The 14,727-nt window shown below is 44.0% G+C and overlaps 1 protein-coding gene across 4 annotated transcripts in view; it reads right to left on the reverse strand.

Moving 5' to 3' along the window:
- Nucleotides 1-314: 314 nt before the first annotated feature.
- arhgap12b (Rho GTPase activating protein 12b) overlaps nucleotides 315-14,727 on the reverse strand; it is a 69,891-nt gene continuing 55,478 nt past the window's right edge. Inside the window, exons 6-18 of one of the 4 annotated variants that reach the window (XM_069667332.1) lie at nucleotides 13,947-14,069; nucleotides 11,016-11,090; nucleotides 8,951-9,012; nucleotides 8,775-8,856; nucleotides 7,768-7,869; nucleotides 7,578-7,676; nucleotides 6,407-6,509; nucleotides 6,185-6,304; nucleotides 5,945-6,043; nucleotides 4,770-4,847; nucleotides 4,493-4,627; nucleotides 4,241-4,346; nucleotides 315-1,846 (exon numbers count right to left, since the gene is read on the reverse strand). In XM_069667332.1, the coding sequence (XP_069523433.1) occupies nucleotides 1,672-1,846; nucleotides 4,241-4,346; nucleotides 4,493-4,627; nucleotides 4,770-4,847; nucleotides 5,945-6,043; nucleotides 6,185-6,304; nucleotides 6,407-6,509; nucleotides 7,578-7,676; nucleotides 7,768-7,869; nucleotides 8,775-8,856; nucleotides 8,951-9,012; nucleotides 11,016-11,090; nucleotides 13,947-14,069 (1,359 nt within the window). In that variant the 3' untranslated portion in view covers nucleotides 315-1,671. Of the gene's footprint in view, nucleotides 1,847-4,240; nucleotides 4,347-4,492; nucleotides 4,628-4,769; nucleotides 4,848-5,944; nucleotides 6,044-6,184; nucleotides 6,305-6,406; nucleotides 6,510-7,577; nucleotides 7,677-7,767; nucleotides 7,873-8,774; nucleotides 8,857-8,950; nucleotides 9,013-11,015; nucleotides 11,091-13,946; nucleotides 14,070-14,727 lie in introns of all 4 variants that reach the window. The other 3 variants (XM_069667331.1, XM_069667334.1, XM_069667333.1) reach the window with 3 other exon arrangements.

A 14,727-nucleotide genomic window follows, 5' to 3' on the forward strand; every position in this document is an offset into this window, starting at 1 on the left:
ACGCCTTCGAAGAACGCAGAAATCTGATTAATGGAGGCCGAGCGGCAGAGGTTGTGCTGCGTTTAAGAAATCTCTAGAAATATACCGCAGTTCATTTCATAATTAACAGGTAGGAATATAATTGATTGAGACATGAAAGCTTAATCACTCAATTCAATAAGCAGGATATCAGTTGAGTAGATTAATCCAATTGTGTAATTAAAGGCGAGGGAAAGGTGAAGCATTAGAGTTGATTGAAGGTTAAACAGCCGACTCACCTTTTGTTCTCTCTCTGTCGCCTCGGACGAAAGATAACACACTCTGTAATGTTTAGTTTGTCTTTTTTATTAGACGTAGCATTTTCACAAACAGCAGTTAGCCTGAAAATTACATTCAAAATGTGCAGCTGACCATGCGCAAACACTCCAGATACACCTTCAAAGGAAAGTAACAGTCGATCATGTGGTTGTTTTTTTTCACAATCTGTATTTTCATCTTTTAATTCAAATTTACAAAATCAAAATCTTTCACTAGTTCACCATCAAAGCATACATACCTCAGTCACTAGAACACATTTCAACAGCTAGCTTCTGTACATATACTCTGACAGGTTCTTAAAGGCTCTTCTTTGCACTCTGACGCTCTCAAACATCCACCTTTGAAATGTTCTTTGTACCGTTTCCCTTCTCTGAATACTCTTTAAGATAAGCTTAGGGGGAAGAGAAGCCGACAGTCAGAGACAATTCATGTAAAAACTTGTAACACTGCAGCTCCCAGAAATCCACTTTGTAATTTTCCAGTAACACCAGGACATTTGCGACGTTTCCCCACAAACACTGAAGTTCATAAAGGAGCACAGACGATGAACCTCGGCCGCTGAACAGAAACTTTACCTAAAGCACGAAGACTACACGACACACACGTTTGTACAAAGTGGCAAGACGAGGATGCTTCTGCTCAGGATCCATTTAGGTTAACTCACTCACACTCGCACGCGCGCACACACACACACACACAGAGGGTTTGCCCTCCATCATTCAAGTCACAGGACGCTCTTGTCACAGGGTTAATGCTTAACACTGGTCGGAAGGGGGGAGGGGGGTGATGAAGGGAAGTGGGATTGTGGGAAGTTGGGGACACGTTCTATAACTCCAGTTCATCATCATCAAGTGCCAAAAGACAGTCTGTTAATATAACACTGATTATTTTCTCCACCTTACACACCACAGACAGAAGCTCCACGAAGAAGAAAACCATCCAGGTTCAGCTCACGCCTTCAGCGAGGTGATGAGGTTGCCGGTTTGACTCTTAATGCCACACAAAGTCTGGTCGGCTTGCACCAGGAGGTGAAGGCTGCAGAAGTTCATATTACTGGCCACAGGGATCCAGTGCATGTGAAAACACCTGAATACTCAAAAGTCCACCAAACCACACGGACGTCACCACGGCATCACTCTGAAACACTGTCCAATGTCCGGCCCGCTACTCGCAGCACGACTGGCGGCTGAAAGCGGGTGATATCTGTACACCTTTTTTAAACTCATCTGTAAGTGCAACATGTTCTTAATCTGTCCCGTCGATGAATGTAAATTATTTTTCTCCTGACTGCTTGGTCCACAGCAATGTTCAGCTCAGTCACAGAAAGAGGGGGGAAAAGGAAAGAGCCAGGCGTCCTCTTCGGAGCGGGCGCCTCTACCTGCCGAAGATGCTCTCGTACTCGAGCAGTATGAGCTCCACTATCTGGTTCTGGTACACCATGTGGACCGCGATGTTGCCCGTCTCGGTCTCGGGCCGGAGCAGCGTGGGTCCGAACACGATGGCCACGCTCTGGGTGGTCATGCGGTTGGCCTCGCCGTGATCAATCACCCTGAGGGGAGAGAGGGAGAACATGTAAAGATGGAATGTGTCATAAATGGTTTGAGGTGAGCGCGTGTTTGTTTGACAATCCTTTGATTCAGAGCGGCTTCAGGCTTTCATCTACAAAAACAACATTACCGTCTTTACACACATCTTAAGTGCTGGAGCTGGAGCCTGGCGACACACTCTCTGTAACACCACTGAACGCTCGGGGCTAGAGCATAATAGCCTTTTTAAATAGAATCTACATCCTTGCATGCAGATGCACAAAACAATAACATATTCATGGAAGGGAGGAAAAAAGAAGATTAAATCCGCCTGCTGATATGCGTAGACCTCCATACACTGAATGTCACGCTATAAATTTCCTCCAGAAACACCACTTCATAGGTACTGAATTACAGCAAACACAGCGCCATATAAATGCAAATTGAAAAGCTAGGCAAATGTCATTGTGAACATATGATATTGCCACTGGCTCCAGAGGGCTAAGAATACACGTTAAAGCTGGCTGGAGTTTGTGTTTGGCCACAGGCAGCGCGGGCTGAGGAAAGGTAAACACACGGAGTCAAACAGGACTCGGTATAAACACAGTAATAAGCCATTTGTGATCGAGTGCATGGAACTTAATTTAGTTCCTGTAAGATTCACATGTTAATCTGAGCAGTGAGACGTGGTCGAGGTAGAGCACACACAGGTGGTGCATGCACGCCAGTGCTAAAGAAGATTCTCAGGAGGAGGATATCCAAGAGCAGATCCAAATATGTGACGACCATGTGAGAAGAATAGCTACAAGGTGTAGTGGAGATCAATAGAGGACATGAGATGGTGTCCACCTTTTTCCTAGCCCCCATGATCCTTTGCATGAATTATGGGCGCGATTTCTGCTGCCGCGTCTGTCACTGAACCGGCTTTTTCCAACGTTAATCCTAATCTTTTGTAAAGCGATTGGGAGATAAAACACGCGAGCACACGATCTTTAACACCTCAAACGGGATAATATTATCATACCGCAGCCTTCTACTATCGTGGGATGGGAGGACGACCGTAAGAAGTGGCCTCAGATAACGTACACTAGCATATTTAGCTACTTCACTGACTCCATTGCTACAGACGGTGAAGCTATGAACAATCTGAAAGGCGTAACAGTAATTCCACAGCAACAAGGTCAGATCAACGTCTGATTTGACTGCTGAATATGACGATGTGACGATAGTCAGATAGCAAGCGAAAGTTAGCGCCTGCTCGGCTCACAGGCCCCAAACCGTTGGGGAAATGCTGTTTTTTAACTTTAAACTGTTTTAAAGTGGTTTTTACTAGTTATCATAACTGAGTCCATGAAGGAGACTTCTGTGGATAATCTGTCTCCTGGTAAAAACGGCTGTGACACTGTCGGACACCTTCTCTTCAAACAAATTGAACTCCTACAAGTAAGCTTGTTGCAGCTTAGCTCACAGTCCCTCCTGATGTCTGCTAAAGAAGGGTCCTAAGTGGAAGTAAATCAGCTTTTAAATGTTAGGAATATCAGGGTGCTTTCACACCTGACAGCTTTGGTCCAGACTTTCTGACTTTACTCGGAAAGTCTGGTTGGTTTGGACAGGTGAGAACACGCATTCCAACTCTGGTACGGACCAAACTACCGGACCATGCTTCGACAGAAAAGATGGGACTCAGCCTGTTTCCAAACGAACCACGGTCCGGTTCGAGTCTGGTGAGAACTTAAACCGACTTAAAGTAGGACCTTATACAGGAAGCAAACGGCATTGTGGGTTGCTAACTGGTGCTGACACTTGCAGAGACAGACACGCAGCCAGGCAGCAAGATGAGTAGAGGACAGACGTGGGGGAGCGACGAGGAAATAGAAATATGGGCTGACCAAGCAATTTCACAAAGGCTTGTGGAAACGCACAAGAACATGGAGGTGTTCAAACTGTTCAGTAAAAAACTAAAGGAGAATGGAACTGATCGAGCTGTGGAACAATGTCGATTAAAAGTAACAAAACGATGGCGACAACAAAACATCAAATTCCTCGATCATGTTGAGTGGGATTGAGAAGTGTGCTCTCCCTCTTTGTTAACTTCAGGGAGTGTACCCATGTGGAAATTCTAACCAATCAGAGAGCAGTTTCCCCGCACATAAAACTTTTGGTCCGCTGGTAAAAGCTGCCGTGTGAACACAAACCAAACTCGAGGCAAAATGCAACACTGTAATAAGTTGGTCTTTGGTTCGGACCCAACAAACGGACTTCAGCTGTGAAGGCGCCCTCAGTGAAAAGGTTCTCATGCCTTATGAATTCCAAGGACAAAGCATGGGCAAGGATGTTATACATTTGTGAATAATTGTAAATAAATAATGTAAATGAGGTTAACCATATTGCACTTGAGCTGTGTCTGTGTGTCTTACCTCCTCAGGTGTTTGAACAGGACCTGCATTGTGTCGTGATTCGGTTTTGGCAACTTCTTGATTAAGTCTTTGATTGAATTCAGCCGCTGCTTGTAGTCGGAGCTTTCTGAAGCACAGCAGAGAACAGACAGACGGTTAGTGGATGCACGTGTGCAGAGCGCCATCTTGTGGCAACATCAGGGATGCACATGATGTACTCCAAACTTCTTGTCATGGTGCATTTTTACGTCAATGAATCATGAAGTTACTCACTGATGGCGTTGACGAAGTCATTGAAGGATCCGTATGAGAAGAGAGGCTCGGGGAGCTCCCTGAAGAACATCTTGAGAGCTCCGGTGGTGACGTGGATGTCCTCCCACTTGCTGTCATTCAGATCCACCGTCTCATCTGATGGAGGGAAGACAAGAAGACGGAGACGATAGATTTAACAAGTATTAACCACAGCAAACCCAATGTAGCGACAGCATGAGCTCCATGTGTCTGTGTGTGTTAGGCCTGTAGGAGGTCAGCTGGCACTCTGGACTCTCACCATGATTTATAGCAAAGCGGAGCTTCTGGATCACCGCCAGGTTTCCACTCACTCTGTATAAACCGTCAACGCTGAGACCTGCAGGAGGAGGATGAAGGAGGGCAGAGGGACAGAGAGGTGAGTTTAAATGAACACGGGGGTCCTGACATGCTGAGCTTACTTCACACAAACAGCACCAACAACACATGTCCGTGCATCACCTTATGTCCTCTTTAAAAGAAAGACGCTGCTGAACAAACTACGAGCACTACAGCTGACATCAGGCTGACCACCAACATGCAGACACATTCTGCACGTGATATGAAAAGTTTCTGCTCAACAAAGAAGGGAAGTTGCTTGTACATTGGTGACTCAGCTTTGTAATGCAAAATTAAAGCCCTTCTTCTACTGTGGATTTGATGTCTTTATTGTGTGTTGCGCAGAGAGAGAAGCAAAAGGCGCTCTAAAACCTAATTTGGACTCTGGAGGGTCTGGACTGTGACGCATCTGTAGAAATCTGATTGGAATCACATTTTAAACCACCTCTAAATGTGGCTGATCCAATTTGTAGAAATCGCATTTAATGTGCTTTTCTGCGACCCAGAATTAATCTGCATGACAAATTAATCAAAATTGGAACATTTTAATCTGAAATTAATCTGTATAAAATATCTAATAAAACTGATTTGGGCCGGCAGTCTGACCAAGGTCTTAAATGCTGAGCAACAACCATCCGCTGAGGAAGATAGTCCCATTTGGTTTAAAGCTCAGGATAAAAAGCGAGTAAAACGATTTTAAAAAATCTCAGGGGGAGTTTTTAAATCACAAAATGAAGAACTGGTTTTGTAACTTGGACGTCGACTGATGTAAATCTGTGTAAAAACAATCTAAATGAGCAGAGTGGATGTCACAGAGTTATAAATGGTGATTCTATTGCTTTTTGATGCAGGTTTAAACGGTGATTCATCAAACAAAACGACTCTGATCAACCAAGCTAACAATGAACAGGAGTTTCTATCAATAAATCTTCTAAACAATAAAGCTATTAAGGCTGGACATAAAGAACATTATATACTAAACTGAAATTCTTTACCTGTTTATTTTGAGAATTGTGTACATATTTGTTCCTGACTTTGTTCACATCCCTGATCATTACTGACATAAGAGCTGTTACAGTCAGAGGGGTGTTCTCATACCTGTGTTCTCCACGTGGTCGATGCACATCGTGACAAAGTTGGGCACTGATGTGTTCTCCCGCTGGCACAGACTGGTCAGACTGCAGCCGAACACCTGATCTGTGATTCACAAACAACACATTAATTACTTACTTTCTCCTGTCAAGCATTAAGAATATCGTCTGCTGTTCAAACACATGTCCACATGAGGGATATCATCCATAATGCAGCTGCTGCCTGTGCTGAATTCTGTCTGATTACCTTTGATGTATCCCTTGTCCCGGACAGATTGATAGGTGGGTCGACGCGTCAGGAACTTCTTCAGCTTCAACCTGGTTTTCTTCTGGTCAGATACGTCCATACTCACAGAGGTCTTCATCACTGAGGAGGACAGGAAGGATATGAGTGCGTTTCTTTAAGACACTTATAATACACACACATGCAGTATGTTGTAGGGGCATTAACAGTGTCTCTCTGTGTCACCTCTGTTCTTCTTGGAGTCCCGGTGGTCTTTCTCCTTGTCCTGTTTCTCAGCTCCTGGAGACTCGGGCATGTCCTCCTCGATGGCCTCGTCTGACTCCCAGGCCTGCACAAGAGGAGACACAAACACACACACACACGTGCTGTTAGAAAGATTTAGATGTAAACCAGCTCAGACTTGTTTTACTCTTTAATAAGAAGTAGATTCAGCCTCCAGGTCTGAAAATTGAAGCCAAAGCAGAAGGGCCCTGGATGTGCATTCTTCCTACTGGCCAGCAGGGGGCAGCCTACAGTTTGTGGGAAAATGCTTCTCTCTTGATTTATAAACTCAGTAAAAATTCTCCTTGTGAGTAAATGTTCTCAAGGCGAGGGCACCTGTGTTTGAAAAAATCCCTCCCACTGCAACCTGTTTACTAGGGCTGCACAGTTAATCACAATTTCATCGTCATCTCACCTCTCGCACAGTAAATAAGAAAAACTGTTTTATGTACATGCACCGCTCATTGAAGTTATAGATCCAAGCTGGTGCCACAGATGGCTGCCTTGATGTATTGGCGCGCATTGTTTTGTCTTAGGACAGGGCAGGCTGCAGCGTATCATCCGCTTTGCAAAGAGGGTGATTGGCTGCAATCTGCCATCTCTCAAGGACCTGCACACCTCCAGGACCCTGAAGCGTGCAGGTAAGATTGTGGCCGACCCCTCTCACCCCGGACACAGTCTCTTTGAAACCCTCCCGCGTATCGCGGCAAGAGGCTGCGGTCCATCACGACCAAAACCTCCCGACACAAGAACAGTTTCTTCCCCTCTGCTGCTAGCAACATCAATAAGGGTCAGGGTACTACTGTTAAATACCTTTTTACTTTTTTTTATTCTACTTCTGTGTTTAATTTTCTGCACCTAAAGACCAAGTCAAATTCCTTGTATGTGTAAACCTACTTGGCAATAAACTTGGTCCTGATTTACATCTGTGTTCGACCTGATCAAACGGAGCCCGGGTTACATGGATTTACACAAATGTAGCACCAGCTAGCAGTCAGCTACACTCCAATTAATTGGTGGCAAAGATGAGGTTAGCTAGCGTGAAGGTTGATGAAGGAGAAAGAGTGAGGAACATGTGGTTGACGACTCGTTTACTCATAGATAAAACTTTCGCTAATAAAAGACGTCTCCTCACGTGTGTGTTGATGGTCTCTGTGAGGGCCCGGTACCAGTCGTTGATGACGCTGTCGATCTCTGACTGGATCAGCAGCTCTGTCCCTTGACGAGTCTTCAGCTGAAGGAGGAGAACTCAAATTTAGTCAACAAAACAATTACATTCAAAAAGCAGGAAAACACATTAAACTTGACCAGCAGATCCACTGTACCTCGATGACGTGCTTCTTGCTGGACTTGTCCTTGGAGGCCCAGTCCACCGACCCCCCTCGCAGATCGACGGTAAACTCCGGCTTCGACTGGTTGCTCCCAAACTTCTGGAATCAAGGAAACAGGATTAAAAACCAAGTCTGACACAAAGACGATGTAAGACAAACAAGTTGTTGTTTTAGAAGGATTTATTGTGGTCGTGTTAGTTTAACATCAGATTGTAAGGGGAGTGTTTTAGACACACCCTGACACTTGTACTACAGTTCTTGTTCAAGCAGGTGTCACATCCTTAAACTCATCATTTCTTGGTGTTACAAGAAAAGCCAAAACACTGTTAGTTGTTATTTTTATCATGTGCACGTCATTAACAGAAGATGCTTTGGTTAGATTTGCGATTTTGCCTTTGTTACCAGTGGATTTATCTTTTTAGTTGAAAACAGCCGCCTGCTTTCAAAGACGCTATGAACGCTGGGTGAGCTCAGGGGACCTCATTGCAACCCTTTTCAGATTGCACTGCCATTTGATGCTTGTTATTGATTAGTGCAGCTTTAACATTAGGATCTGCTAAATCAGGTTTCACAAACACACATGAACAACAGGTGAGCTAAAGCAGGAGTGAATGAAAGAATGAACGACAGGCAGGAACAGCAACACGTGCACAGAGAGAGAGAGAGAGAGAGGGGGACATACAGCGGCAGCCTGCACAGGCCTACAGTTCACATAGGAGACAGCAGGACGGGGCTTGACTGAGCGCTTCCAGTTGCTAAGGAGAGTGAGGAGCAGCTCAGGGATGGAGCCGCTGTGGTAATAAGACTTGAAGGAGGAGAGGAAAGGAGAGGAGAGGAAATAGAGAAAAGCAATAAACAAAGGATGGCAAATTTCACAGCACAGGTGGCGATGAAGACAGGTGCAGGAATAAGGAAAAGAGAAGTAACAGAGATGATGAATGCTGAAAAAGGTCAGAAGATTTGCAGAAATTTTAGTCTCTGTGGGCTGATGGGATACGTACCCAGCTGGTGCTGCCCCCCTGACCCTTTGCAAAGAGCAGAGAGGAACCCTGCAGCACCGTCCACGAGGAGGTCCAGTTCTTCCTGTTTTAGGGAACAAAACAAAAAACATTAAAGGTCTGGAGTTCTCACATCCCTCTTCAGCCGTATGCTTCATATAGAGAGGTTTGATTCTAACCTGACTTTCTTTCCATTCTCTGTGATTTTGGTGACGTTGAGCACTCCGCACTTCTCTGAAGGCTGTGGAGGAAAACAGACGGAGATAAGAAGCTGCTAGAACACATGAATGAAAAAGCACACATCTACACTAACACACACAGTAGGGATGGGTATCGCTATGATTTTGTCAGTGAAATGTCTGTGCTTTGTTTCTTTTGTTGTTCTTCTTTGTACGCAGAGCAGTGCAGAAGCAACTTGGTTTCTCAAACCTGGACTGGAAGGGACCACAGATTAAAATACCGGACTGCAAAACAAACTGGAATGGAAGCAGAGGAAGGTGAATAAAAAGCTGACGGCTGCTCAGACGCTTCCTGCTCATTACTTTATGTTACAACCTGTTCTGTTCCGGCATTGCAGAAGCAAAACTTGCGCGAGGTGTACACAAACAGCGCATGCTTCACTCACACACTCACACACACACACACGCTGTTCCGCCCTGCTGGCTCTGCTTTTTACACAGATGACGTTTCGCCTCTGTTACTACCTCCAATGCCGGCTCAGAGGCGGAACGACTTCGGCCCACCATTACGCCTCCGCATGTTTTACATAAAAGACAAAACGTAACAGAGGCACAATCATCCCGCATAGAACTAGCAGTGTAAAAGCTACTATTGTCTGATTGTGCTGTCTGCAACCCGGCAGGAGAGATGCTCTGTGGTGTGGATTTTATAATGTGCATGTATGAGCAGGATGCAAACTTTACCTATCCCTGACGGTGTAAAAATCTGATGTGCTCACATCCCAGAGGATAAGAAGGTTTAGAAATGTTAGTCCTACAGGTAACATGAGACCCATGCAGATTTTTTATGGAATATTAATTTGGCGATGCCCTAAAAAAAGGCTTCACTGAGGATGTAGTTTCTGCAGTTGTTTAAGTCACGCTGAGCTGCTTCAGATTGTAGAATAATGTATTTCTTTCATGAGTGTGCTGGCAATGCACTCTGTACATGAACCTACCTTTAACATTTACTGCATTTATCTGTATTTTGTGCAGTCCACACTTTTGAGTCTCTATTTACAGATTCTACAAAGAAATATGGAATCTGTAGGCAGGGACGTGGATTTCCAGGAAGACAAGCAGGCTGAACGTAATGCGCCGTAACGCCATCCCGGCTCCCATCAACATCTGACAACGATTTAGCTTCCTATTAATCTCTATGAACAGACATCTGCATGCTAACAGCTAACAATCCGTTCTAGATCTAAAATTCAACTTGAGATAAATTTCCTTGACGCTGTGTCACGAAAGCCGCTCACGGTTCAGATTTGCTGACTTCCTCGAACCCATCAGAAATGGTGGATGCGACTTCTGTTCAACATACGAGCATTTTAAAAGTAGTTTTCTTCCCCTTTTGAGGACAGACCTGACAAAGCTTCAGTTTTACTCTTACACATCTGCATCATGATGTTGAAATTTCGGCGAAGGTAAGACCCGTTAATTAAAGTAAATCACAAGAAAAACACTTTAACTGCATGCCAACCCTGGGCTTCATGGATGATAGACAACTTAAAACGGTCCTATGTTGGCAGCTTTGTCATCATTAAAGTAAAGTCAGGAATTTGCCAGCAATGTTTGATTGAATTAATGTTACACAAATACTGATAACAGCATTGTTTATCAATATTGGTATGACCAGTCAGAGACTGGTTCCAATTAAGTAGCGGTCCACGATACCCATCCCTCCACACGTACGCTGATGTTTGAGAGGCAAATGGGACAATGCTGGAGGCTGACAGTGGCTGTGCAGCTCGATGTAATGTACAAATACCCCCAGCAGAGGGTGTTCTAACTCCTCTACCAAGTGTCAAAATTGCTGCATGCTGCAGGTTGAAACATGTTTTGTTGTGGCGTTAGCTGTGATGCAGTCAGACGTGAGATGTGGCATGCAGCAGATGAGAGAAACCAAGTGCAATAAGAGTTTGGAAGATGAGAAGAAAGACGTGTTTTTGTTTTGGATGCAGGTGAGAGCAGGATGATGATGATGATCAGTGTGGTGCGATGAAATGCAGGCTGGGATACTAACGGTCGAGGGGTGCTTAGGAGATGAAGGGCAGGAGTCAGAATCTGGAGGGCTCTGCTTGGGCGCCGGAGCACACTCCTACCAACAAGAGGCACAACATGATGAGTTGCTTACAGCTACCGGCTTACTACTACACACATGAAGACAGTCAGTCTGAGGTTAGTGAGAAGGAGAAGATGGATCAGCGACCTGCAGAGGAATCATTAGATTGTGCTGGATGTTAGTTTAAATCATCAGAAGATAATGATGGAGAGAAGAGGAGTTAGGATTAATGCTGGAAATCATTCTTAAAGAAAGTGTGTTAATTCAGCGCGAGAGATTCTTCCTTCCTGTTTATCTAATCCACAACAAATCAAACATCTTTGATTGAGTGAACACGTGGCTTTGATTGTCATATAACAACAGCTACTTAATTCTACAGGACACACTGAGAGTGAATCAAAGCGGATCACATGTTGATCAGAGAACAGAGCGGCTCTGTGTGGTACCAACTTTGTCACTGCACAGAGAGAGACGAAACCTCCTCTTGTGCGGCTCGGAGGTGAAACGCCACAGTTTGAAAGAGAACTGGAACAAAACCGCGACAAAGTTAGCCTCAATAAAATGTTACCGACCCTTAAAAACCTTGTGTGGTGCCCCAAAATAAAATATGACAGTGACGTCTGTAATGTGATGCATTTGGAAGGATCATTTCCTCATAGGAGGGTCAGGTAACTGCTAAGAGCATGGTGTATGGGCACACTGGTACAAAATCAGGGATGGATGATACAGATTTATTTTCAATTGATATGGATAACTGATAATTACTTTTATCTCATGGCCAATATTATAATGACAGTTGAATATTTAATATTTTTATACTTTAAAAGAAGTTAATAATTTGTAGTTTACGCACACCTGAAAACAAGAAAGGCTAAAAAATGTATTGAGCAAAGACAAACTAATTGAAATTCCAAAGCTAAAACACTAAAAGTGCGCTTCACTAATTTCACCAGTCGATTAAGCGGTATCACACTCGAGGTTGTGATGTTGTACTGATTATCATCACGGCTGTGATTCGGCCGTAGGTGCAGATTATCACAGCCGTGATGATATTCAGAACAACATTAACACCTCAAGTGTGATACTGCTTTTATACAACAGTAATACAAGCAGCAGATAGTAGTAAAAAGTATTAATCAACAACAGATTAGTTTTTGCTCCACCAACTTAACCAAAACTGGACTTTTGTTGCCAAGAAACACAAACATTCTCCTCCAGTGAAATAAGAGTCTGCTGTGTGAGGTACCAGCTTGATTAATTAAAAAAATACACAGTCTGCTGTAATGTTAATTAACAGTATTCAGAACACCTGGCTGAGGCGGAGGGATACACAGAAACCCCTTTCCCACCAAAATTAGCGTTTTGTCAGACCCGGGAAGACCTGCTTATAGAGACCGATTGTCTCTTTTCCCATTGCCAGTGAAGTATCTTCCTGTCAGACTCTTTTCTGCTGCGTCACCATCTGACGTCACAAACGTGCCCAATACAGGGTAAACAGTGAAGATGTTACGGTGGTTAGGTCTTTATCGTATCTATTACTCATTCAGTCTGTGTATCAAACTCGGCGCTGACAAATTAGGAACGATGTTAGAGAGCTGCTTTGACAGAGACAGGTGGAATTTGTAACTAAGATGACAAAGAGTCGCAGAAGTTAGCGACGGAGCATAGCATCGTGCCGGAAAGGGGGCGGAGATTAGCGTGTCGACCTAGGTTTTGTGTTCCCATCAATGCCGATTGGAGCCGAGGCGATAATTACCCGGGTCTTCTGCAGAGTCATTTGACCCTGGGTCTGAATGCTGATTGTCACCTTTCCAACTAAGCAAAAAAGCCGGGTGTTTTTGACCAGTGGGAAAGCAGCTGGAGTGAAAAGTCCCAGTGATGTTGTACTCTATTTCGCCACTCATGGAATGCCTCTTATCCAATCAGATTAGTTGGTCTGAACTAACTGTTGTATAATTTGTGATAACAGTTGCATTAAGTCTTCTCATGATGTCATCTTAACTAGGGCTTGGGCAGACTGTGGGAGTGTACTTTGAGGGAGAAGCAAGCCCAGCAAAAATTATGGGTACAAATGCAGAGAAAGAAATTTACATTTGAGCTTTGACATTATGGTGAACAAATAGCTTTTTTTAACGATACTGGTGATCTTTGGCTGCTCATTTAGACACACACATATCATCATCATCTCGTGTTGAGCATCATGCAGCTCAAAATAAACTGACAGTTGTCAGGTCAAGGCCAATCTAATTTCAATAAGCCGCTTTAATTCAATGCAGCTTTGATCTGATTTTGTGGAGAGATAAAAGAATGTTTCTTTTGTTTTTAGCTTCATTACCTGCTGAACAATGTTGTGTTACCTTTCACACCTGTTATTGTTTCATAACAGAAATAAACTTTACATTAAATGTGAGATAAAATCATGGCTAAAATCAACCCAGTCATGTACCCATCACACATTAACGCAAACAGCTTTTGTGTTTTAACCTTGTGAAATCTTGTTGCTGTGAAATGTTGTGGTTGTACAGTAAATATGTGCTGTCTGGTAATTGTGTTTTTTATTCTTGTAGTCTGTTCTCTGTTTCCTGCCCAGGGACTACAGATGCTAATTAGCTTAGAGCTAACTCTACTACAGCTTAGAAGTTGTGCATTGTCCCTGTCAAATACACAAAATAAATAAATAATAAATGTCATTATATTGTTTCAAATATATATGTGTATTGTTTAGCTCCCAATCCAGCTGGCCGACCACATACGAGGGTCTACAATGTGTTCTAAAACATGTACTCTGGGATTAGACCCACTGCTAATGAGAGTGCGCCTGTGTCCACACCGCTCAGATACTCTGTGTGACCACATTCAGTTTTTAAACCGGCCATCTTGACGGAGTCTTACCTTGTCGTTGAGGTCTAACACGTAGGTGCTGTGTCTCCACTTGGTGAGGACAATGGGATCCTGCTGCTTCCTCTCCAGACTGCGACTCTTGGGAACCTCTCCGGACTGAGGGGAGATGTTGTACTGCAGAGACACAGGAGAGAGCTGAAGTTTAGGCATCACAGAGTTAATCAGGCACACCACGCAGGACCCTTACCTCTCCTTTAATTCTCCACAGCACCATTGGACAGAAGGACGTCTCTTACACACCAACCATGAGTCTCCAGTAACATGCACTGACCAGGTCCATGTCCATACCACTGTCCAGCTACTCTCTGAGCACGGACCGCTCGATTCTATTCTGATCAGCTCTTCAGATTAGCAGCTAATGAGCCTGTTATAGTCCCTCAGCCACAGGTAAACACTAACTTGGCTCCTGTTTGAGCTCCTCAGACACTTATCCACTTACATTAACAGGACCACTCTAGGGGGGAGGACAGGTCACACGGAAGTGTGCTACTGGGTAGAGGCCTTGGTGACATAATAGGGGGTGATTTTCCACTTTCAAAGGGCCTGGATATAATCTCTACATGGTTACAAGGAAAAATATTTGGATAACAAAGATAAACTTTGGATATTTTATCTCTGTAAAAGGATATCTATTTAACCGTTTTGTAACAGTGCGCATCAGTGTGCAGATTTTAGATTGAATGTTCAAGAACACGCCAGTTTCACAGCAAAGAAATGTTTGAGCTACTGCCCAGTAGTTTCTGCCGAGAAATGTGGTTGAAAACAAGGTGAA

The sequence above is a fragment of the Semicossyphus pulcher genome, unplaced genomic scaffold (assembly GCF_022749685.1).
Source record: "Semicossyphus pulcher isolate SPU_LCO1_2020_fin unplaced genomic scaffold, fSemPul1.0.p SCAF_18, whole genome shotgun sequence".
In the NCBI taxonomy this organism is placed as follows: Eukaryota; Metazoa; Chordata; class Actinopteri; order Labriformes; family Labridae; genus Semicossyphus; species Semicossyphus pulcher.